Source organism: Stenella coeruleoalba (genome assembly GCF_951394435.1).
Source record: "Stenella coeruleoalba genome assembly, chromosome: 2".
Classification (NCBI taxonomy): Eukaryota; Metazoa; Chordata; class Mammalia; order Artiodactyla; family Delphinidae; genus Stenella; species Stenella coeruleoalba.
Window position 1 is genome coordinate 130,604,806 of NC_137147.1, and position 25,848 is coordinate 130,630,653.

The 25,848-nt window shown below is 40.2% G+C and overlaps 1 protein-coding gene across 1 annotated transcript; it reads left to right on the top strand.

Annotated features, from left to right (window-relative positions):
- The first annotated feature begins 507 nt into the window (after positions 1 to 507).
- HYKK (hydroxylysine kinase) lies at positions 508 to 24,324 on the top strand. Its single transcript, XM_079913403.1, has 5 exons — positions 508 to 627; positions 4,952 to 5,302; positions 6,212 to 6,351; positions 15,503 to 15,686; positions 22,892 to 24,324. The coding sequence occupies exons 2-5, from the start codon at positions 4,957 to 4,959 to the stop codon at positions 23,350 to 23,352; spliced, it is 1,131 nt and encodes a 376-aa protein (XP_079769529.1). The 5' UTR covers positions 508 to 627; positions 4,952 to 4,956; the 3' UTR covers positions 23,353 to 24,324.
- Positions 24,325 to 25,848: the final 1,524 nt, after the last annotated feature.

Below are 25,848 nucleotides of genomic sequence, written 5' to 3' on the forward strand. Positions count from 1 at the left end.
TTTGAGGCCACCTCGGCCACGCTTGCGAAGCCTCTGGGATACGTGTTTCCAGCAGGAGGGAAGGGAGGGCGAGGAGAGAAAAACGAGGACGCGAATTCTACCCAGACAACTAGAATCCTGGGATAAGGCCAAGAAGCCTCCACAGCTACGTGGACTGGGAGGAACTGCAAGGTGCCACTCTAGAGCTGAAAGCCTGCTAAATGGCTACTCACCAAAGGGAGGGGCGGGGCGAAATCTGGAAGAGCCAATCATAAACAAGAAATCCAGTTTTGTAGTGAGGTGGCCGAGTTCTGACTGGGGTGACCACCGAGAGAAGGCGGGGTGGGATTGCAGAAAGACCATCCGAAGCCCGATCTCGGAATTTCTGTTCGCAGCCTCTTAGGCCGGGGACAGGGCTGGAATAGCCCAGGTCGGCCTGGACGGGCCTCGCCTTCCAAGAGTCTGCGCTGATTGGCGGCGGTGGGATCTCGAGGAGCCAATCAGAAGTCAGGACTCTCGGTCCCGGACGAGGGGCGGACCCAGGAGCTGCGAGTCAGGCGAGACCTCCGAGCTAGAGCGGAGGACTTGCGGCTACAGTCCCGGGCTGCTGGAGAGCGGGAGTCACCTCAGGACCTCGGGTCGTTGCGGGTGAGCTGGGTGGGGAAAGCAGAGACGAACCCCAGAACCCTCTGGGAGGCTGGCCCAGAGAGCAGGGAGGCTTGCTGCAAGTCGGGCCAGGAGTCATGAGCCTCGGGCTTCTCCCATCCTTGATCCACGTCAGACTCGCTGCGTAGGTGATGCACAAGTCACCTTCCTCCCTGGATCGCACCTGTAACCCAGAAGGGCTGGGTTGAGATCCCAGAATTGGGGCGAAGGACCCGAGAAGCCATCTGGTCCAACTCTGCCAGACCTGTGCGGAGACCCTGACAGAGGGGAGGTACGGCGCCTGGCACTCACGGCCAGGTGTCTGGTGGGAACAATTTCTAGGGCTCGACTGGACCTCACTAAAGTAATAACGTTCTGAACTTGTGTGGCCTCCTTCTCCCTTATTTTCCTGACTCTTCTGCAGCCCGCTCGCCCACCACTCTTTCCCTCTCACCCAGAAGGAAGACACTCACAGCACCTGTTGTTGTCTTCTGAAAAACTACAGATTCTAGGGCTTCCCTGGTGGCGCAGTGGTTGAGAGTCCGCCTGCCAATGCAGGGGACGCGGGTTCGTGCCTCGGTCCGAGAAGATCCTGCATGCCGCGGAGCGGCTGGGCCCGTGAGCCATGGCCGCTGAGCCTGCGCTTCCGGAGCCTGTGCTCCGCAACGAAAAACTACAGATTCTAGTTTCCCTGCCTTTCTGTTTCCTGATTCCCTTCGAGGGTAAACGGCCCCATGAGCCTATTGAGTAAAGGCAACCCTCCTTTCGTTAGTTCCTCTGATATTTAATAAGAGTCTGGGCTGGGGGTACAGAGATTTACTGGGTATAATCCTTGCTCTCCAACCTTGGAAGGGCATAGCAGAAAAAATTGCAGGTCAAGAAGGGCAATTTGGAAGACATGCTAAGGTAGAATTTACTAGACTTGGTAACACTTTGAGAATGAGGGAGGGGACTCAAGAATGACTCCTGTTTATTTTCTGGTATACTTTACACAAAGTGCAGAGTTTAAGGTCCAGCTCCCCTGGTTGTAGGACAAAGGTTTTGAGATTCTGGCATAAGCCCTGGAGTTGGAAAACATTTGCTTCCTGAGTGCTTTCTCAGAAGCCAAGTGAAACACTGTTGGCAGGAAATATAGATCAACTACCTACAGGATTTGAGTTCCCTTCTTTGCCCCCTCCACCCATGCAAAAGACATTTGGTCAAGACAGACATTTCTTAACATATATTTCTCTGTATTTACTTACTTACAGCAGCTGACTTGATCTGTGTCATTAGTTCCATAATTTGGAGTCTTTGTAGACAAAGAAAAAAAGGCAAATTTAAGCTCAAAAAGAAAGAACTTTAGAAAGAGAATGTTAGCACTAGAAGGGATTTTTAGGGATGATCTAGTCCAACTCCCTTTTAGAGGAGATGTGAATAGTCAAAAATTTCAGACGCTAGGTATAAAATATGTTTTATTTCTCCCAGCAGAGCACCTCTTTTCTTCATTAAAAAAAAAAAAAATTGTGGTAAAATACACTTAACCAGCACAACTTTTTGTTAACACCAGGCTGTCTTTTGATGGCTAGAGCTGCCAACATTGCTTTACATTGCTTTAGAAAACAAGGGCGCTTCATGTAGAGGCTTAACAAACCCCATTCAAGAATGTTACAGAAACATTTTCTAGACTGGAAGGCAGATTGGCCTTCACTAACTGCCTCTAAGCGTCCTTCCAACTTTAAGTATTTATAATTCATATCAAATTCAGAGTTATCCTGACATCTTTAATGCTTTAGGATTTGAAAAATTACTGCAGGATTTCATCTTGAATTTAAAGCTTTAGTTCATATTACATTCTGAATATGGGCCTTACACCTGTTTATAAATCTCCAGAAGGAATGTTAAAATCCCATGTGAAGTCTTAAGCCCATATACAATGTGACGGGATATATTGGTTCCCAGAAGTTTCAGGTGCAAAGATGGTTTCAAACCCCATTTAGGTTTTGTCACGTGTCTTTAGTAAACAAAATCTGAACGACTTAATTTGCTTCTGAAAGCAAATGCACTGGTCAGAAAGCAGACATGAGAAGCAATTGGCAAGAATGCAATAACTATAACAGGTGGTGGAAACCTACAGCGGCACAAGGGGCTATGCAAGTTTAGAGGCAGGAGGAATCACTTAGGTTAGGAGGATCAGGCAAGGAGGGATGGGGAGGGGACTGGCATTTGGGGTTTATACTCTTATCACTTGAGTCATCAGGCTATAGTCTTGGGGCTGAGTCAGGGAGGGGGTCATATAGGAGAGCCCTAGTGTGCCTCCCTGAATTTTATCCCTTTCCCTTCACTGGAATAAGTTGGACTTTGTCTGTCATAGATCTGAAGTGAGTAGACATTAACAGGCATATGCTCTGATTTGGGGAGCTCTGAGAAAGTCCTAAGATCCCACCCCACCATCTGTCCTAGCCAGTCTCTCACAAAGCCTTTTTCTTAAGGTAAAATTTATATTCAGTGAGATTCACAGATCTTACTCTGACCTAAGTTTTAAGCTAAATTTTGACAAATGTTTACACCCATGTAACCAAAACCTAGTCAAGATACAGAACATTTTCCTCCCAGAAAGTTGTTCCCTCATGCCACCTTCTTGCCAGAAGCAACAGCTGTTCTGATTTCTATCAACAAGAGCTGTTTATGAGATTCTTTTTATGTAACATTACATCCCTTGAACAGCAATCTAACTTGCACCCTAAAATGCAACCCATCCCCAAGATGTTATTAATTATTTACAATTTACTATGAAGGAAGGGTTGGAATAAAACTATTTTGGGAAAAGGGGGAGGCGAGATTGCAAAGATCTTAAATATTTGGGTCCTAAAGGATATTCAGAAGCCTTACATTGCCTCCTGTCTCTCTCTCTCTCTCTCTCTCTCTCTCTCTCTCTAGATATATATGTATATATATATATATATATATACACTCAGGAAATATGCCAAGTATGTGCAGCAGAGGGTGACATTATCAAGGGGAAGAAAACAGTCTCCCGCATCCTATATATCCAACTCATATTTACTAACTCAATTCAAATCCATCTTCTCAAGAATATCCCTAGGCTGTAGTAATTTCTGTCTCCCCTGAATTTCTACCACAGTTTTTGTAGATATTAATTTCATAGGGCATAAACTCAGAAGCACCTTTACTTTTTATAAGCGACCTTATTTATTTATTTATTTATTTATTTATGGCTGTGTTGGGTCTTCGTTTCTGTGCGAGGGCTTTCTCTAGTTATGGCAAGCAGGGGCCACTCTTCATCGCGGTGCACGGACCTCTCACTATCGCGGCCTCTCTTGTTGTGGAGCACAGGCTCCAAACGCGCAGGCTCAGTAGTTGTGGCTCACGGGCCTAGTTGCTCCGCGGCATGTGGGATCTTCCCAGACCAGGGCTCGAACCCGTGTCCCCCTCATTGGCAGGCAGACTCTCAACCACTGCGCCACCAGGGAAGCCTCCTTAATTTTTATTTTAAGCCCCTAGTCTGCTTAATAGTAGAAATTTTATTCTTTACAATTTAAGGTAAACTTAGTCACTTCAGTGATAATTCAGTCATTTCAGGTTTATACTCAATTCAGTGTTTTCTTTGGCATTCTATCAGTTTATCACTTACTGCCTTATAACTTGTTTTGAACAGCTTTTATGTTTTTTATTATTTGGGATATCTGTGACCATGAGTTAACTTTTCAGAGCCCTCTAAGTGCATTTCCTGTCTCCCACAGTGCTTCACGTGATGCTTTGCACATCAGCCCACCCTTCAAAGTATGTGCAATAAGCTAGATGATGACTTTTATAATTTAACACAGAAAAGTAAGATCACTGTATTTGAATTTATATTTTAAACCAAAACTGATGGTAATATAGTCCAAAGTACATAATTATGGATTAGGAGTCTAGAGGGCTGAGTTCTCACTGTAACTTTATATATAACTTTGAGCAAGACACTAACCTCTCAGGACCTAACTTCCCCCTTTAAATAAAGTTCATGGTACTGGGAGGGGTGGAGGAATTGGTGATACCAAGGCACTTTCCTGGTCTTCATTCTGTCCCTGGGAACATACCTTTTGCTTGAGAGGTGAGTTTAGAAATCATTTATGGTACAAGGATTTTTATTCACTGCTTTTTTATCTCATACACTCATTTAATTTTTTTAACTTTATGAGTGAAAATTCATAATCAAGAGAAATACAGAATCAGTACTGGGAAACATTATTGGTCTGTCTTAAGAAAAATATTTTAAATAAGTATATTCATTATATGTCCCTTTTCTAGTTTATTTGTTTGGGGTTTTTTTTTTTTTCCTTAGAAATAATGTCAAGTGGAGGTGGTCAGCAATCACAGGCTCTTACCAAACCCACTTTCAGTGAGGTACAAGCCTCTGCATTAGTGGAATCGGTATTTGGATTAAAAGTTTCCAAGATCAAGCCACTTCCTAGCTATGATGACCAAAACTTTCATGTATGCATTTTAAGAACCAAAGACACTACAGATGGCCCAAATGAGTATGTCCTCAAAATAAGCAACAGCGAGTCAAGCAAAACTCCAGACCTGATTGAAGTGCAGAGTCACATCGTCATATTTCTGAGAGCAGCTGGATTTCCAACGGCCTCCATGTGTCGTACTAAAGGAGACAACTTAACCTCTCTCATATCAGTAGGTACGAGACTACCACTGGTCGTCACCTGTCCATGTGCATTACTGCATTTTGGCTACAAGTAGAAATATCAAGAACAGGTACGTCATTCCAAGTGTAGACAGGGTTACTTTTTCAGCAGTTGGGAGAAGCCACAGCATCGCCCAAGTAGAGACTGGGGCTGTGATTCAGAAGTGGTTAGAGCCTGGGTCTGGTGTAACTCTTCTGCCTGGGAAGGATCTGATGGATGAACAACTAAAGGGACATGTGGAAACTAAGGGCACTTTTATTTTTAATTAGGAAAATAATTAAATATTTTTATTCATCAGATCAGCTGTATATTTCAGTGCTGTGATCTTGTAGAAAGAACACAGAATCAGGAATTTTAGATCCCAGCTCTGTAATTACTGTACATGTGACCTTGGGTACACAACTTAAATTCTTAAGGAAACCTCATCTGTGAAACTTGGTTCCTCTCAATTCTAAATGCTAAGATGTATCTTTCTTTTTTTCTTAAGATGTATCTAATAGAGCTCTCCAAGCAGCAGTTTGTCCCTAAAGAAGCCTGTGATTCTGAAACACTCATTTCTTTATCATTCCTTCCTCGATTTTAAATTTATAAAAAATGTTTTTTAGGCCTTCACTTACCAGAGCAGGTGATTTATGTTTAGAGCTAAGGCCAGCAGACTTGGGGCCACAGTTATGTTAGTATGTAAATGGCTGGTCCCAATGTCCTAATGTCTGTCTGTTGTACCTGCTTGCTTGATCCATTCGGCCCTGCTTCACAGAATCCTGCTGACTTGTCCTAGGTTAGCGTGTTTTTTCTCTTGTTCTGTATTATTCTTTGCAATAGTAATTGGAAAGGCAGAACAGCTTCTCCTCTTTTTTTTTTTTCAAGAATAATTGACAGGATATATACTTCCATCCATCTAGATAGCGGCTCTGAAATCAAAAGCTACTTGGTGAGGCTGCTGACGTATCTGCCAGGAAGGCCTATAGCTGAGATTCCCAGCAGCCCCCAGCTATTATATGAAATTGGAAGAGTAGCTGCCAAGTTGGATAAAACACTGGAGGTAAGATCTGGAGTTTTATTTTGCTTATAAGAATTTTTTATGTGTTGGTTTTGATTTATTTTATTTTAAATACACCTAGGGTCAGACTCTTTTTTTATATGGCGCCTCTTAACATGTGTTACGAAGGAAATAGGGTAGTAGATACATACATTTTATGACAGTAAAAGATTTCTTTCTGCCCAGGTCTGTACTTTACTAGTCTACTAGCAAGATTACCTACATCTTTAGAAATCCATGGTATTCTTTATGCTGCTCACTGAAAACAGTCTGCATTCACAAATTAAAACCTGAAGTTTTCATCCAGATAAGACATAGCCAGACCTCTATATGAAGCAATAGCTGTGTTACAAATGGATTGAAATGACTTGTGTTAAGGATGTTGTGGTCCTATAGAAATGGTACCTTGTTGGACAAAGATTTTTCCAGACCTACCGAAACATCTTCATTTAATCAACAAATGTTCACTAAGTACCTCTTCTATGGCAGGCACTGCGGGAAAGGTAAAGATTCCCCTGTCCTAGAGGAGTGTGTTCCAGGGGGACAGATAGACACTTTCTTGAAAAAGTAAACAACAGTTTGTATGAGTAAAACATTTCCAATTACTCACTAAATCCTAGCCAGTCTACCTCTCAAATGTCTCTACAATCCATCCTCTTCTTTCCATTCCTGCCTCGACTATCCCGCCCTGCATTCAGGTGTTTTTCTCCTTCAATGTATTCTTTATACCAGTTCAGAGTTACTTTTTAAAATTACAGATCTGACTATGTCAGTTCTATAGTTAAAACCTTTCGGTGGCCTCTCACTGACTTCAAAGTAAAGGCCGAGGTCCTCAGCGTTTCTTTCAGACAAGGCACTGTGTGGCCTCATCCCTGCCTCTCCCCTGCTTAGTCTCATTGTCCATGTCTCCGCTTTCATGCTTCTCTTACCACCAGAATAGAACTTCCCGTCATTCCCTGAATGTGCCTTTCTGTTTCATGCATCTGTGCCTTTGCATATGCCGTCTTCTCAACCAGTAATACATTTTCCCCTGCTCTGAAAAATTCCTACTTATCCTTCAACACACAGCTCAGGCACCACCTCCTCTGTGAAATCTTCCCTGGACCCTTCTTTCTCTTCCCAGGCTGTACGAAGAGGATCACTTCCTTCTCTTTGCTTCATCGGAACTTGTACATCTTGTCAACCCATATGATTCCGTGGGTTGACTGGCCTCTCTGCTCTTCTTGGTGTTAATTGGGGTCACTCATGCAGCTATATTCAGCTGGGAGTTCAGCTGCGGTGCTTCAGATCCTCTCCATGTGTCCTCTTCTCTTCACCTGGTGTCTCATCCTCCAGGATGGCCTTGAGCATTCTTACAACACAGCTGCTGTCTTCCAAGAGAGAGTGCCAAGAGGACAAGCCCCAGTGTACAAATGCTTATCAAGCCTCTGCTTGAATCATGCTAGCTCATATTCCATTGGCCAAAGCATGTGACGTGTCTAATCCCAAAGTCAAGCGGGAGAAGCTGCACAAGAGCATGCACACCAGGAGGCATGGTTCATAGGGAGCCATCAGGGTAACGGTCTATCATGTATGGTATTGTAATTTTGTTGCTTGTGCTTCCTGTTACATATGCTACATAAGAAGAAATGACCTTCTTAAGAAATTGGTCTACATCTTAATTACTCGTCTTTTATCCTTCATGTCTAGCAGTGTCAAACACATAGTACGTATTCAAGGAGGGCTTCATAAAAAAAAATTTTAACTAAAAAAAAAAAACTTTTGAGCTAGTTCTTAAAAGTTTCAAATCCATCAGTCAGTCAGAGAAAAGGAGGAAGGGTGCTCAGTGAAAGGAAAGAGCATGAAAAAATCATGGCAGTACAATGACTATGTTCTAGAACCTCTGAATAATTCACTGTGGCTGGAGTATAGGGGTTAAACCTGAGAGAGACAGGGGATAAAGTTGGAAACATAGGGTGGAGTCAGATTATAAAATATGTTACCATATATGACACTAAGGAGTTTGGACTTTGTCTTATTTGCTTGCTCAGTAGGGAGACTTGGAGGGTTTTTAAACAGGAAAAAAAATTCTAATTTATAGCCCTCTGAGGGCCAATATGATAGGTAGATTGGCAGAAAGCCAGAATGGAGGCAGGGAATGCATCTAGGAAGCTAATGCAGTAATCAGGAAAAAGCTGATTGAGGGCTTGAACCAAGAAAAGGTTCAAGATATATTTAAGAGACAGAGCCAACCAGGGCTTCCCTGGTGGCGCAGTGTTTGAGAGTCCGCCTGCCGATGCAGGGGACACGGGTTCGTGCCCTGGTCTGGGAGGATCCCACATGCCTCAGAGCGGCTGGGCCTGTGAGCCATGGCCGCTGAGCCTGCACTCCGCAACGGAAGAGGCCACGACAGTGCGAGAGGCCCGCGTACCACAAAAAAAAAAAAAAAGAGAGAAAGAGCCAACCAAATTTGGTGACTGATTTAATGTTAAGTGTGTGAGAGAGGAAAGGACTGAGCAGGACATGGACTGTAACCTGAGTTTGCTGGGACACAGCTCCATTCTAAAGTAGGCAGGGTTCTCTCTGGTAGCAATCAAGTGGTTGCCTCCACAGCCTAGAACAAAGGACCAGAGGGAGGGGAAAATGTCAGAGATGGGGTCTAGAAAGTGTTGAGATCTGTGGAAGCTAAGGCTTCCTGCCGTACAGGAAAGCAGATCAGCCTCTACGCATTTCACATGTGCTCCATTAGTACCCGGTGGGATCAGCCTGCCTGCTCCCACTCCCTGATTCTGTCCACAGTTTTTTTTTTCTATCTGGTTGGTGCTTTAGAGAAAAGAGTAAGGTAGAAACTTAAGGAGAGTTAAGTGAGAGATGAGACAGGGCTGAGAACACTTTAACAATAAGCTTTAGGAGATTTTTTTAATTCTCTCTACCTTCAGAGACTTGATATTTATAGTCTTCTGCGAACAAGGGAAAAATTCTTTGGTATTTTATAGTAGAAGTGTATTTCTTGTAGGCAGCATGCACGTGAGTCCTGCTTTTTTATCCAATATGATAATCTGTGACCTCCAGTTGGGATGTTTAGACCATTTACATTTAATATGATTTTTTATATGGTTAGGTTTAAGCCTATCATCTTGATATTTGTTTTCTATTTGTCACATCTATTCTTTATTCTCGAATTTGCTTTTTTTTCTGCCTTCTTTTAGTTCGTGTATTTTTTTATTTCATTTAATCTCCTTTGTTGGCTTATAGCTATAACTCTGTTTATTTTAGTCATTACTTTAGGGTTTATAGACTACATCTTTAACATCACAGTCTATCTTCAAGTTATATCATTTCATGTATGGTATATGCACCTGACATAGTATACTTCTGTTTCTTCCTTCCTGTCCTTATTCTATTGTTGTCATACCTTTTACTTATACATTGTTATTATTTTTGTTTAAACTTTCAATTATCTTCTAAAGAGATTTAATTAGGAAAAAATAATATATTTGACTATATGGTTACCTTTTCCTGTGCTCTTCATACTTTTTGTAGATCCATATTATTTCCTTCTACCTAAAGGACTTCCTTTAATATTTCTTGCAGTGTGGGGCTGCTGGTAATGAATTTTTTCAGCTTTCTTATGTCTTTGTTTCACCTTCATTTTTTTTTTTTTTTTTTTTTTTTTTTTTTTTGCGGTACTTTGGCCTCTCACTGTTGTGGCCTCTCCAGTTGCTGAGCAAAGGCTCCAGACACGCAGGCTCAGCGGCCATGGCTCACGGGCCCAGCCGCTCCGCGGCATGTGGGATCTTCCTGGACTGGGGCACGAACCCGTGTCCCCTGCATTGGCAGGCGGACTCTCAACCACTGCACCACCAGGGAAGCCCTCACCTTCATTTTTAAAAGATATTTTCATTGGACATAAACGTCTAGGTTGACTGTCTTTTCCAACATGCTTTAAACACATTGCACTACTTTCTTCTCTTGCATTGTTTCTGATAAGAAATCTGCTGTCAGATGGTTCCTCTAAACGTAATATGTCCTCTGTGTGTGTGTGTGTGTGTGTGTGTGTGTGTGTGTGTGTGTGTCCTTAAGATTTTCTCTATCTCTACTTTTGAGCACTTTGATCATGATGTGTCTTGGTATAGTTTTGGTCATGTTTCTTGTGCTTGGTGTTCATTGAGCTTCCTTGAGTGGATGCAGTTGAAGCAGTTTGGTGCTTTTGTGTCTTGCTTTCAATACTTGCTGGGTGGGACCAGGGCTGGGTTTAGTCTAGGGACAATTATTTCCCGCTATTAATGCAAGACCCTTCTGAGTTCTCTACCCAATGTCCCATGAACTATGAGTATGATTGGTGGGAACAGGTGCTATTCCTGACCCTGTGTATCCAAGTACTGTTCCCTCTAATCCTTTCAGGTGGTTCTTTCCCCAGCGTTGAGTAGCTTCCTCATAGTCATACACTGATCTGCCAGATTCTCAAAGGGAACATTCTCCAGGTCTCTAGAGTGCTCTCTCTCTCTGTAGCAACCTGTTTTCTGGTCATCTATTCTGAAAACTCTAGCAGCTTTGGTCTTCCTAGAGACTCTGCCTCCTCAACTCAGAGAGTTCCCTGGGCTCTGCCTGGGTCTCCCCTCCCTGCACTTCCACCTCTATCAAGGCCAAAATCCGAAACAAACTCACCTCATTTGTTCTCCATCTCTCAGGGATCCCTGTCCTTCATTGCCTGATGTCTAGTAACTTTAAAACTATTGTTTTATATATTTTGTCCAGTGTTGTAACTATTTCAACCAGGAGGATAAACCCTGTTACTCCCTCTTGGCCAGAAACTGAAATATATATTACACTCGAAATATTTAGTATTTATTTACCTTTTTATCCCCAAATAGAAATAACTCTTTTTTGATTAAAAGCCCTTTCAGTGACTCATTAAAGAAAGTCAGATTAACATACAAAAAAAATTAAAGTTAATAGTAATCCCATCACCCCAAAATGAGTCACTAAACTATACATTCTGTGAGTCCGAGACCACACTATCCCATAGTTAGTGCTCAGTAAATGTTTGCCAATTGAAAGACTTTTCTCTATGTTGACAATAATTACCATTTCACCTTGCACTCTATTTGTTTATTCAATAGATATTTACTGAGGGTTTGGTTAGTAAATGTTTAAGCATTTCTGTCATAATAGTTTTCAGTTAATTTGGGGCAAATCCATTTGTGGACATCCATTAAAAACATCAATTTGTGAACATTAATATAATTTGGATTGAAGTAGCCTCTCCTAATTAAGTGTACAGTTAGGAAATTTTCTTCATATATTACTTTTATTTAGAAAGACCTTTGAATGGATTGGAAGGCTCAGGAAAGTCTCTCTACCATCCTCAGAATCAAATCTACAAAATGAGCTGTTGAGATGAGTGTCTGTTACAGAGGACTTCTTTATTACTGATCTTTCCTTCTACACTACCTGTGGCCTTTATTAATATGCCCGTTGCCATTGAGGTTTCAACTTTTGCTGCTAAATTCTGAAATGGAAAATACAGTTCTCAGGGGGAGATAGCACCACATTATTGCTGACAGTGAGTTCTGCTGTGTAGTTAACCACCTGCCACTCTGCTGTGCAACTTAAGTTGTCTCGCAGGGGACAGGGGAGTCCTAGAGGAAACCAAGAGAAGCATTTCCCACTAGGTATTATAATGCATTTTATCATGCTTTATTCCCATTGTTCATCCCCTCACCTAACCTCCCCCCATGGCTTTGCAGGTGGTAAGTTTTTAATTTCTGTATAAGCACTAGGAACCACGGAGTTTGCACAAGATACCACACAGGTGCAGAATTTTAATCCCAGGGGTGTGGCAGAGGCTGTGACTGCCCTGCTGGGGATGTGGCTGGGCCATTGAAGCTTCCAGTGGCTGGGCAGGCCTGGGGGGCCCAGAGTACAAGGAGCCCAGAGTACAACGCAGTTCTGGTTGTTGCCATAACTGAGCGTTCACAAGTGAAGGGACCAACTGATCTGTACTGGAATTTGGTTGCTGCTTGGTTCACAAATGGGCTGGAGGTCAATCTTAGGAGATTCATTTAAGTATAAGAAAGAAGAAAATATAGGGTGGGCTTATGAGTGTGATCAGAGCTTCGTAGCAGAGGAAACAAGGTGCTTGAGAAATGGGAATTGGTGTGAGAGGTAGAGGGAGGAAGCTGAAAAGGGGTAGGTTTAGATAGGCTAATAAAGGGTAGTGATTAAACTGTCAGAAACTCAGGTTGGTGTGCTGAGGAGCCAAAGGATGGAAAGGCCAGAGAAGTCAGGCACATAAGCTGCAAGGTTCACATTCAACAAACATTTATTGAGAACCTATTATGTATGAAATCTTTATTTCAGGTCTTAGTTTATCAACAGATGACTATGAGGTTGGTATTTTTTAAATTTTATTTTATTGAAGTATAGTTGATTTACAATGTGTTAATTTCTGCTGTATAACAAAGTGATTCAGTTATACTTGTGTATATATATTCTTTTTCATATTCTTTTCCATTATGTTTTATTACAGGATATTGAATATAGTTCCCTGTGCTATACAGTGGGAACTTGCTGTTTATCCGTCCTATATTTAATAGTTTGTGTCTGCTAATCCCAAACTCTCAGTCCTTCCCTCCCCCACCTCCCCTTCACCTTGGCAACCACAAGTCTTCCCTCTCTATCTGTGAGTCTGTTAATGTTTTGTAGATAAGTTCACTTCTGTCATATTTTAGATTCCACATGTAAGTAATATTGTATGCTATTTGTCTTTCTCTTTCTGACTTACTTCACTTAGTATGATAATATCTAGGTCCATTCATGTTGCTGCAAATGGCATTATTTCATTCTTTTTATGGCTGAGTAATATTCCATTGTATACATGTATCACATCTTCTTTATCCATTCATCTGTTGATGGACATTTAGGTTGCTTCCTAGGTTGGCTTTAGGTTGCATTTAGGTTGGCTATTGTAAATAGTGCTGCTATGAACACAGGGGTGCATGTACCTTTTCAAATTAGAGTTTTCTCTGGGTATATGACCCGGAGTGGGATTGCTGGATCATATGGCAACTCTTTAGTTTTTTGAGGAGCCTCCATGCTGTTTTCCATAGTGGCTACACCAATTTACATTCCCTGTGAGGTTGGTATTGATACCTGATCTCAGTGTTAAGGAAACTAAGATCTGAGATATTAAGTGATAAAACCAGTTGAAACCCAGATCTGTCTGATTCCAAGTCCAGATCCCAAGTATTCTTCCCACTACTCCATACCAGAGTGGGATGCACGGGGTAACAGTGCTACCATTTTAGAAACTGACTCGGAGCCTTCCCTGAATGGACGGTTGCTCTATTGCAAACCAAACAAGAGTGTTATATTTTGCCTTCTTTAAAAATAAAAGTAATATATGCACATGGTAAAAGTATCAGTACTGAAGCAGTACTGAAAGGTGTAAAATGAACCTTTTTTCTCTCTACCATCATTTTCATTATTAGTTCCTTTCCAGTCCTACTCCCCAGAAGTCACAACTCCTAACAGTGTTTTTCAGTGCTTACTGTGTAGAGTATTTTTGTGATCCACAGTGACATTTAACACAGCAGATGGTCAGGAGATTCAAAACCATGTCATGTGAGGAACAACTGAAGGAACTAGAAAGGTTTACTCTACAGAAGAGACTGTGGGGCAGAAGTGCTGTCTTCAGATATCAAGAGGACAGTCATGTGGGGGAGAACTAATCCTGTTCCCGTGGCCCCAGAGGTCACAGTTGGAACCCGTTGCATAGACACTATGGGAGAGGCAGCTTTTAGCTCTGCAAAAGAGAGAACACAGAGCCATCTCAATGAGGGTAAAAAGTACCTCCTGCAGGAAGTATTCAAACAGAGGCTACATGACCACTTAGCAAGGACATGATAATAGTAACAGGAGCATCAAGGGGAGGTTTTCAAACTCCAGGTCATGAGAGTGGGTGTTAAAATCAATTTAGAGGAACATTTTTAAAGAAATAGAATAAAGTGAAAAATCTCAGAATACAGCACATGTAAGGTTGTAAGTATTGTTACAGAAACTTTTTTCCCCTAGGTGTGTGTTACCTGTATACCAGGTTGCAATGTAAAACGTATTTCTTACTGCAAGTCATGGTCAAAAAAATTTGAAAGCTACTCCACTGGGTGGACACCAAGACCCCTTCAGGCACTCACTGTGTGAAAGGGGTCTGGACTGGAGTCTGCAGACCCGGGTCCCCCCTCAGCCCCATAGTGGCAACTCATCATCCTTCTCTGAACTTTTCTTCATTTGTGCAATGATGGTCAAAGCCATTTAGAACTTTAGATAGAGTGGTCAACATCTAAAGGTCTTTCCAATTCTAGAATTGTCTATGCTAAGAACATTCATTTATTCAATAGATATTGCTTGAGCAGTGCCTTCTATGTGCCAGGCACTGTTCTAGATGTGGGGATACAGAAGTGAGCAAAGCAGGCCCAAAACAAGCTCCTGACCCTCATGGAGCTTACGTTCTAGCAAGGATACCAAGGTAAGTAAGGGAATCTTGGTGACTGTTAGACAGCATTTTGTACCAAGTGCTTACAAAGAAAAAATAAGCAGAGAGGAGGGATATGAAATATTGGAGAGAGGGTTGAAATTTTAGATGGAGTGGTCAAGGAACCCTCCCCCAGAAGGTGATTTCTGAGTAAAGACCTGGTGGAAACGAGGGCATTAGCCATACGGATTCCTGGGGTCCCCAGGAGGAAGAAACAGCAAACGTAAAAGGGTGGGAACGTGCCTGGCATGTTCCTTGAACAGCAGGGAGGCCAGTGTCAGTGTGATTAGAAGAGAGTGAAAAAAAGTTGTTGAAGATGAAGTCGGAGAGGGAGCAGGGGGCCCAGCACAGAGTTCTTTAGAGCTGCCTCCATTCCTTTGGTAGGCTGCAGATGGTGACACCTATCTTTGCCCAGTTGTGAGGGTCGGGGAAGATGGGAATGTGTTCTCAAAACTATGAGATCCTCTAGAAATAGGATGTTATTACCACTTTGTGGATGAAGGTAAATGGAGCAAGTCAGTGACCATGAGAGAATGCCAGCTCTTTCCCTAAGGCACACCCAGCCCACCCTTTGGAGGGTGCGGACCTCTCCATAGTGGTTGTGCTGTTAAAAGTCTAAGAGTTTCTTTGCTTTTGATTTAGAAATTCCATCACCCAAAGTTAAGTAGTCTTCATCGGGAGAACTTCATCTGGAATCTGAAAAATGTTCCTCTTTTGGAGAAATACCTGTATGCCTTGGGCCAGAATCGGAATCGAGAGATTGTCGAACAGGTTGTTCAGCTGTTCAAGGATGAAGTAATGACCAAATTAAGTCAGTTTCGAGAATGTGAGTATCCCCCCCCATTCAAATCAGTATTTTTCTTGATTTTTAAATTGTCAAATTTCAAACCATCAGCAAAGTATGGAGGTACAACTTAGCTTTATCAAATCTTAAAACTTTGTCAGATTTGCTCCTGTTGCTTTTAAAGAATAATACTTTCACTTCCCTTAAAATTGCTACATTTGAAGGCCCCTCTAATCCCTTAAAATTGCTACATTTGAAGCCCCCTCTAAACTTTACATGATTCTACCTCTCCCCTCCCTACTAAATTTGCATATGTTTTAATATTACTACATATGTATATATTCATAAATTACCTACAGTAGTATTTTGCATGCTTTCAAACTTTAGATAAATGGCATCACACTGTATATTATCATTCTACAACTTGCTTTTTTATTCAACATTGTTTTTCAGATTGATCCATTTAATATGTGTAGTTCTAGTTCATTTAGTTGGTTAGCTTTAACTGCTGAATAATATTCCATAGTGTGTGTGTGTGTATGTGTGTGTGTGTTCCATAATTTATTTTAATGTAATTTTTTTGGGTCTATCCTCTTGTTAATGGAATTTTAGTTGGTTCCTTTTTCTTTTTCTGTATAAATGATGCTGCAATGAGCAATCTAGGGCATATCTCCTTATGCACATGCACAACAATTTCTTTAGGGTGTAACAAACCTTCTGACCCAGAATGAAGTACTGGTCAAAGGGCAAGGAACTGAGGGGGCATTTCTAGTAAAGCCGAGGATAGGCTTTGAACATCCTTTTTGTCCTCTGCTTTCTGTAATAGTCAGCTCAGGCTGCCATTAAAAAAACACAAATGACTGGGTGGCTTAAACAACAGAAATGTGTTTCTCATAGCTCTGGAGACTAGATGTCTGAGATCAGGGTGCCAGCATGGTCAGGTTCTAGTAAGGACTCTCTTCTCTCTGTGTCCTCCTCATATGGTGGAGAGAGAGCCAGCAAGCTCTCCAGTATCTCTTCTCATGAAGACACTAATCCCATCATGAAGGCCCCACACTCAGGATCTCCCCTAAACCTAATTACTTCCCAAAGGCCTCATCTCCAAATACCATTGCACTGAGGGTTAGGGCTTCAACATAGATTTGCAGGGAACTCGGGGTAGGGGGGTGAGTGGGCACAGTTCAGTCCAATGGCACTTACTTTGTGTAAACACAATGTGGTAAAAAAAAAAAAAAAAAAGGAGTTGATTTTTTTCCCCCTCAAACCTGTTTCTCCCTCCCAGTCATCTTCATTCTGTTAAAATAGTATCCACCATTCGCTTAGTTAATCTGACCAAAAACCTACAAGTCATCAGCTTGACTTTGTTCTTTCTCCCACACTTCACATCCAGTCAAATTCTATCAGTTCTAACTTCAAAGAATACCCTACTTCTAACCCTGTTCCCCACATTTACTACCACCACTTGGTCCAAAATACCATCATTTCTCAAATGGATTATTGCTGTAGCCTCCTAACTGGTCTCCCTGTCCCGTCTCCCTGCAGTATATATTCACTTGTGTCTTACCTTTTTTTTTTTCTTAATAGTACTTCTGTAAGATTATCCATGTTGTTGCATGTGGCTATAGCTTATTTTTAAATTTTATTACTGTAGAGTGTGTGATTCATAAATATACCACACGTTAGCTATTCTACTTTTCAAAGATATTTGAGTTCTTTCCAGTTTGGGTCTGTTAAGAACAGTGCTCTGTGAATATTCTTGTGTCTCTTGCTATACATGTTCATGAGTTCTTTGAGTATATGACTTCATGAGCTCAGGGGTAGGATTGCTGAATCATAGTTCATGTCCATTTTCAACTTCAGAGATAATGCCAAACAAGGTGGCATTATTAATGCCAAGGTGGTTGTATGACTTTGTACCACTACTAGCAGAGAATAAAATTTATATTCCTCTACAACCTTGGTACTATCAGACTTTAATTTTTGCAAATCTGATGTGTGTGTAATGGTTGCTTATTGTGGTTTTAATATACATTTCCCAATTATTGGCCATTTGGATATATTCTTTTGTGAAGTGCCTATTCAAGTCTTTTGCCTGTTTTTCTATTGGGATTTTTTTCTCATTGATTTTAGAAGTTCAAAATATTTTCTGGATACAAGCCCCTGGTTGGTTATATGTGTTACAGATATTTTGTTCCATTCTGTGGCTTGTCTTTTCACTCTCTTCATGATATGCTTTGATGAATAATCCTTAATTTATTGGTTGAAAATATATCAATCTTTTACCTCATGGTTAGTGTTTTCTGAAAGAAATTTTCCCTACCTGTGGTCATGAGATATTACCCTATATTATCTTCCTAAAGTTTTAGTTTTTTGCCTTTCATAATAGGCCTATAATCCATCTGGAATTTATTTTTATATATGGTGTGAATTTGTCTTATGGCTGATAAATTTTCTCACCAACATTTATTGAAAAGCCATGTTTTTCCTTTTGTTTTCCAGTACTACCTCTGTTGTAAATCAAATATGTCTTTGGACTCTATTTTACTCTATTGGTCTATTTGTCAGTCTCTGCACCCATACCACACTGTGTATCAGCTAGGCTAGGTCATGCTGCAGTAACAAATAACCCCCAAATTCTTGTGGACTATAATAACAAAGGTTTATCAGTTCCAACTCAAGCTGCAGGTCTATCATGGATTCACTAGGGCTCTGTGTTTTCTCACTTTGGGATTTAGACTGATGGAACTTTCATCAACTGGAATGTTGCTATGGGGAAAGAAAATGTAGTAAATTGTACGCTGGATCTTAAAGCTTCTGCCCTGAAGTGATGTCATTTCTGTTCATATGTAAGTGGCCAAAAAAAGCCGCACGGCCGCATACAACTTTTGGGGAAGCAGGGAATTGCAACCCAGCATGTTCCTAGAAGGAAGATAACTGGAATATTTTTGAGCATACCTAAAGATTACCATAGTATCTTAATTTCTTTAACTTTTTAAGTCTTCATATCTGGTAGAACATGTCCTCCCACCTTCTTGTTCTTCTATAAGAGGGTCTTGAGTATTTTTGGTCCTTTACATTTCCATATCAATTTTGGAATCAGCGTGTCATGTTTAAAGACAAATTTTGTTGAGATTTTGGCTAGATTTTGGCTAGAATTGAATCTGTATACACATCTGGAGAAAATGGGTATATATATTTATATTATAAGATTGAGTAAGATAATCCATGAACATTGGTCTACCTCTCCATTGATATAGATCAATAAAAGATATATATGATGAAATTTTTGATTGTCCTTTTACTGTTGACTTCTACTGTAATTGCATTATGGTCAGAGAACGTATTTTGTATCAGTGCTTTCGAGTAGAATTTTCTTCAATGATGGAAATGTTCTGTATTTGTGATGTCTAACACACTAGCTTTTGTGTGGCTACTGAGCACTTGAATGACTGGTGCAACTAAGGAATTGGATTTTTTATTTTATTTAATCTTAATGAATTTAAATGGTAACTTGTGGCAAGTGGCTACTATGTGGGACAGAGCAGCTCTATATGATTTTAGTACTCTGAAATTTGTTAAGATTTACTTTATAATGAAGCATTTGGTAATGTTTAAAAAATGGTCCCTGTGTGCTAAAAAGAATGTATTTAGTAGGTGCTGGGTACAGAGTTATACATATGTCCAGTAGGTCAAATTTGTTAATCATGTTGTTTAAGTTTTCTATACTATTGAGTTATCTTTTTGTCTGCTTGTTCTAATAATTATTAAGAAAAGTATATATAAAATCTCCCAGTCTGATTGTGGATTGTCTATTTTTATTTGTATTTCTGTCAAATTTTGCTTTATATATTTCAAGGCAACATGCATATAAAATTTGAATTGTTGTCTTACTAGGAAATTGTATCTTTTATCAACATAAAGTATCCTTCTTTATCTCTGCCATTGTTTTCTGCCTTAATGTCTACTCCATCTGACATTATATAGCTATCCCGTCATATTTTTGTTCTCTTGATTTTTTCTCTTTTCCATTTTTTCTTTTCCTTTTTGCCCTTCTTTTGAGTGAATTGTTTTTGTGCTTATTATTTTTGTCTTTTTTTTCCTCTCTCTCCCACACTTTGAAAATTATATACTCTCTATTCTTTGAATGATTACCTTAGGAATTCTAACATTTGACTTTAACTTATCAAAGTCTGATATTATTCAAGACAATACAAGGACCTTAAAATACTTTCATTCCATTTATCTCTTTCCTGACCCATATGCTGCTGTTTTAGTAAACTTTAATTCTATATTTTTACCACAAAAGACATTATTATTTTTGTTTTAGAGTCTAGTTTATTTAGATTTACTTATATATTCCCTTTTTATCTTCCAGCACCCCAAACCTTCTGTCTGGAGTTATTTTATTCCTGCCTGAAATACAACCTTCTGAATTTCCTTTAATGCAGTTATCTAATGGTGAACTCTCTCTGATTTTGTCTGAAAATGTTTTTTATTTTGTCTTCATCCCTGAGGAGATTTTCACAGCCTATAGAACTTTAGATTTCATGGGTTTAGAATTTTAGAATTCCACTGTCTTCTAGCTTCCATTGCTGCTAAGAGGCCAGCTGTCAGTCTGTTGCTTTTGTCTTTTTCTCCTTTGGGATGCTTTTCAGATGTTTTCTTAAAATATTTTTTTTTCTTGATCTACTCAGGTTTCTCAAATCTGTGTGTGTACATGGTCTTTCACCATTTATGGAGAATTCTTGCCTCTGCACCTTTCTCTCTTTCTTCTCCTTTTGAGACTCCAATTAAGCTCACGTTAGACCTTCTCACTGAATCCTCTGTGTATATTACCTTCTCGCACGTGCGCACGCACACGTGTGTGTGTGTGTGTTAATCTTTTTCTCTGCCCGTGCTGCATTTTCAACAATTTTCTAGTTTATCGATTCTCTCTTTAGCTATGTCTAATCTCTTAAACCCAACCATTGTGTTTTTAACTTTTTCATTGTATTTTTCAGTGTTAGAAGTTCTTCTTGATTATTTTTCTAGAGTAACTGCCTTGTGGCCAGAGAACATACTCTATATCAGCACACAGGGAAATAAGGTATCATGAGCAAGAACAAGAAACTGACTATAGACACTGAACCAAAGACTTCAGTAACTCGAATGATCAGGCACAGAATATAGTCACACAGCAGCCTGGTTTGGCATTTGGTTTTAAGGCTATATTTTTGTCCTTCTGCCTCCTTGGACCTGCAGTAGTCTAAACAGTGGGTTGTAGCAGATTTTGTCATCCTTTTAAGAGTTGGGAAACCCTCATCACTGCCTTCAGCTTCATGTGGTGAGTCTGTTTCCCAACCAGCAGGTAGCATTTTAAGTTCCTTCTCCCAAAGGGGGAAAGCACACTGCTGATCTGGAACACAATAGACAAGCCTGTGGCTTTATTCCTGCTCACTGCACTGCTTGTGCTTGGCATTTCTATTCTGTTTTTAGTGTATAAATCTATCTTGGTTTTGAGGCTGGCTGTATATTTATTGTTTTCTCTTTTTACTTTTATCATTGCTATGTATATTGGGGTTATCAAAGAATGAATTCACTCTGCCAACTGGATCAGAACTCTTTCTTTTCTTTCGTTAATTCTCAAATTCAACAACTTTTGTCATTTTATTCCAAGCATTGAGTAGCTGTATCATTTCTTAATAGGCCATTGGACATGTGAAGAGAAGCAACAAAATGAGAGAGGTTCTTGCATATACAGATTGCATTAGTGAAGTAACATTTCATTGATTCTAAAATGCCATTTGACTGTACAAGATATCCAATTACTTTATGAACCTCTAGGAAGAAAAAATATTGCCAGTGAAACTATGACATGGCATCAATTGTATGATGAACCCCAAAATCAGAAGCATGTAGTTTACAGTAATATTCATTGCTTTTACAGGCCACCAACTGTGCCATATCACTTAACATGAATTACACAATACTAACTCATATAGAAGAAATCAACATTATATTTAGAAGCTAATATTGTGGACTTTATATCACGTACTTATTATAAAGTACATGACTAACTGCTTCAGTAGGCGTGGACATCCCCATCTCCTCCTAATCCTCACTCAGAGGTTTATTTATTTATTTAATAAATTTATTTATTTTTGGCTGCGTTGGGTATTCGTTGCTGCACACGGGCTTTCTCTAGTTGCAGCGAGCAGGGGCTACTCATCGTTGCAGTGCGTGGGCTTCTCATTGCGGTGGCTTCTCTTGTTGTGGAGCACGAGCTCTAGGCGTGCAGGCTTCAGTAGTTGTGGCTCGCGAGCTCTAGAGCACAGACTCAGTAGTTGTGGCACACGGACTTAGTTGCTACATGGCATGTGGGATCTTCCTGGACCAGGGCTCGAACCTGTGTCCCCTGCATTGGCAGGCGGATTCTTAACCACTGCACCACCAGGGAAGTCCCCTCACTCAGTGGTTTAAATCAGTGCTTCTCAAACTATCCATGGTAAAAGTTTGGGGTTTTCTCCCAACCCACTGCAGCCTGATACATGGCCCTACTATTCAAGATTAGTTCACGGCTCACACCACATATGACTTACCATGCACATTTGACAACACCCAAACTGGCCTATACTGTTAATGAGATAAGGCCCCTGTCATACTCTTTGATGAAAAACCACTATGAAATTATCTAAACAGTCTCAATTTCTGTTTTTATTTGATGCAGACTAATAACAGTTTGTGGGCCAGCACTAGCCACAGGCCCCCCACTTTGAGTGGTACTGTCTTAAAATAACACCACCTATTCCAGTAATCAAAAGACTGGGGACATTCGGAATTACCTTGTCATCAGAAATTTCTTTTAGAAATCCTAGGTTAAAATAAAGGCACATCTGGTTCATTCTAGGACTTTTTGCTTCTTATAATAATATGAATACACACACACACGTAGGGGTGTGTGTGTGTGTATACAGTTCTTTTCCCTTTACTTGGCTCATAGCCAAAATCAGGTGTTCACAATGACTACAGTCTCCATCTTCTGGCTTTGTATTGATCAGAAGCAAAAGCAAAAACAACCACCAAAATTAACTGCTTTTTATCCTTTTCAGAGGAAATTATTTTATTTCAAGAAAAAGAGGGATTAGCTCTTTATCTCTGACTGCTTATCAAATTATCTGAATGTCCATACCTGAGGAAGAGAAATGGAAAGAGAATGAACTAGGGTATTGAACAACTGTTTTTACTTGGCTTGATTTTTCTCCTTTCAGGTATCAATCATGGAGATCTTAACGACCATAACATTTTAATAGAGTCCAGCAAGTCAGCCTTTGGAGATGCTGTATATCAAGTGTCTGGGATTCTAGATTTTGATGACATGAGCTATGGCTACTATGTGTTTGAAGTGGCAATCACCATCATGTACATGATGATTGAAAGCAAGACTCCTATACAAGTAGGAGGTCATGTCCTTGCAGGGTTTGAAAGTGTAGTCCCACTGACACCTGTGGAGAGGGGTGCTTTGTTTCTACTTGTTTGCAGTCGTTTTTGTCAGTCACTTGTCTTAGCTGCATACTCTTGCCAGCTATACCCAGAGAACAAAGAGTATCTCATGATTACTGCAAAAACTGGGTGGAAGCACTTACAGCAAATGTTTGACATGGGCCAGAAAGCTGTAGAAGAAATCTGGTTTGAAACTGCCAAGTCCTATGAATCTGGGATCTCCATGTGACCAGATAAAAATGCACACTAACTTGGGTAATTAAAAACCAATAGGACCAAATCTAATTCCATAAAGGGTTTCCCTGCATAATTAAAGATGAATTGATGAAACATTGCAATGCACATGAAACCACTAAGGTCTTCTAGCAATTTCATGACCATTTTTTAAACCTAAGAAAGTACTACATGAACAAGCATGTCTTTCTATGGGTCTCACTTGCCTTGTGTATCAAACATGTAGAGTGATATTCTGAATCGGATAATCTCTCAAGGTCTGCTGCAGCCCTGAGATCAGTGATTTTTTTAAACTTTGAAAGGAATATATATGTATAGACATATTCACATATTTTAAATAAGTGGATGTAACACACAGACCTAGTTAACATATCACCAATTCTATGAAGGCTTCTCCCAACTCTTTGTTGTCCAGAATCCCATTGTACCCTGTCTTCTGTATGGCACATCACTTGGTATCATGGATGATGGCTGTGTAGTCATCTAGCCTAAGAGCTATTTGAGGTCAGAAACTATGTAAAACTTTTTTTGTCTTTCATCCCTTTTTACACCTGGTATAGTGCCTTTCCCATGGTCTTTAAAATATTTACAAAATTAATGTATACTAGAAGAAAGGCTGGAGAAAATAAGGCACACGTAGTGCCTTAGGAGGAAACACAGATGGTATTCATAAGAGAAAGCTTTAACTTGTTTGAGAGAGCAATTGAAACTGTAACTCCAGAGATAGATGCCAGAACTCACTGGAACTGCAAGTAAGCAAATAACACACCCAGGCAAGGCCACTAACTCCTGAAGTACCGAAATAGTTTTCATATCGATACTAAGAAAGACCCTAAGCAGATATTTTAAAATTCTCTACAATTTATGTTTCTTTTCATAGGAATATGTAATATTGAAGAACATAGCTCACATGTACTACTTGACTTTAATCATACCACTGTATTTCCTTCACTGATTTCTCTTCATGTCCCCCTTAGTATGATATAGTAAATAGCTGTTTACTTCTTGTCATTTTAACCCTCCATTCTCTAGAGATGACTCAAGTCTAGAACCCTGTCCATTCAAACACCTTCTCAGTAGTTATCTCTTTCCATATACATGAGAACACATTGATTCTATATCTCTCCATCTAATGACCTACCTATAGAGCTATCTATACTCCCCAAACTAGGTCTCTCTCTGAATTTTCTTGTATCACTCTTGTATCATTCTTATATTCACCTTTAACTTCTCTGTACCTTAATTTCCTTATCTGTAAAGGTGAAGTAGTACCTATCTTATAGTGCCTGTAGTACCTCATAGAGTTAGAGTTCTTAAAAATTAATGCAAAGTTCTTAGCACAGGGCTTGGCACATAGAAAAGACTTAATAAATACTTACTAAATGAATGAACCAGGTTACCCAAACTCAAAATATTGGAGAAGTTTTCTTTTTGCCTCTCTCATATTCAATCAGTGATCTGATTCTTAGGAATCAGAATTTTAGATCAGTAAATGATGATCAAATCCCTGTCCTTCCTGCCTTACTGTTTAACAATAAATAATAAAAACAAATATTTATTGAGTACTAAGTATTTAAAAGAAAACTCTCTCTACTCTCACAACACTTCTGACGCTAAACATGTGGAGTTTTCCTTCGCATTAAGCAATCCTGACACCAACTGTTTGGAGCTAGAGCAGACCCCCAGGTTAAGGGCTCAGTCCCACAAAACTGCCTCCACTTCAGATGCCAGCCTCAAGTCCTAGGTTGTACTTCTGACCAACTGGCTGTAAGTTGGGGGTTCCCATGACCCCCTCCTCAGCTTCTATAATTTGCTAGTACAGCCCAAAGAACTCGGGGAAATGCTTACTTATGTTTATTAGTTTATTTTAAGGGTATAATAATAAATGGACAGAGGAAGAAATACATAAGGTGAGATCCAGAAGGATCCTAAGCACAGAAGCTTCTGTCTCTGTGGAGTTGGGGGTGCACCATGCTCCCGGCATGTAGATCTGCTCACCAAGCCAGAAGCTCTTGAACCTCTTTGGTAGGGCTTTTATGTTGGCTTCGGTTGATCAGATCATTGACCACTGGTTGATCAAATCATCTCCCCTCCCCAGAAGGTGGGGGGTGAAGCTGAAAGTTCCAGCCCTCTAGTCACTTGGTTGGTTCCTCTAATAATCAGCCCCCATCCTCCAAGACTCACTTCATTAGCATAAATTCATGTGTAGCTGAAAGGGGCTTCTTATGAATAAAAAAGAAGCTCCTCTCTCCCCTACCACTCAGGAAATGACAAGAGTTTTAGAAGCTTTGTGCCAGAACCTGGGACAAAGACCAAACATATATTTCATATTATATCACAGGACTTTACATGCATTATCTCATTTAATCTCCACAAAAAAAACCGTGAGAAAAGTATTGTTATGATTTTTTAATAGATCTTTATTGGAGTATAATTGCTTCACAATACTGTTAGTTTCTGTTGTACACCAAAGTGAATCAACCATATGCAT

Excerpts from the sequence above, each read along its gene's own strand:
- HYKK (XM_079913403.1), top strand. The coding sequence starts at position 4,957 with ATGTCAAGTGGAGGTGGTCAGCAATCACAGGCTCTTACCAAACCCACT. Across the intron at positions 5,303-6,211 it reads AACCTCTCTCATATCAGTAG|ATAGCGGCTCTGAAATCAAA; the intron begins GTACGAGACTAC and ends CCATCCATCTAG. Across the intron at positions 6,352-15,502 it reads AGTTGGATAAAACACTGGAG|AAATTCCATCACCCAAAGTT; the intron begins GTAAGATCTGGA and ends CTTTTGATTTAG.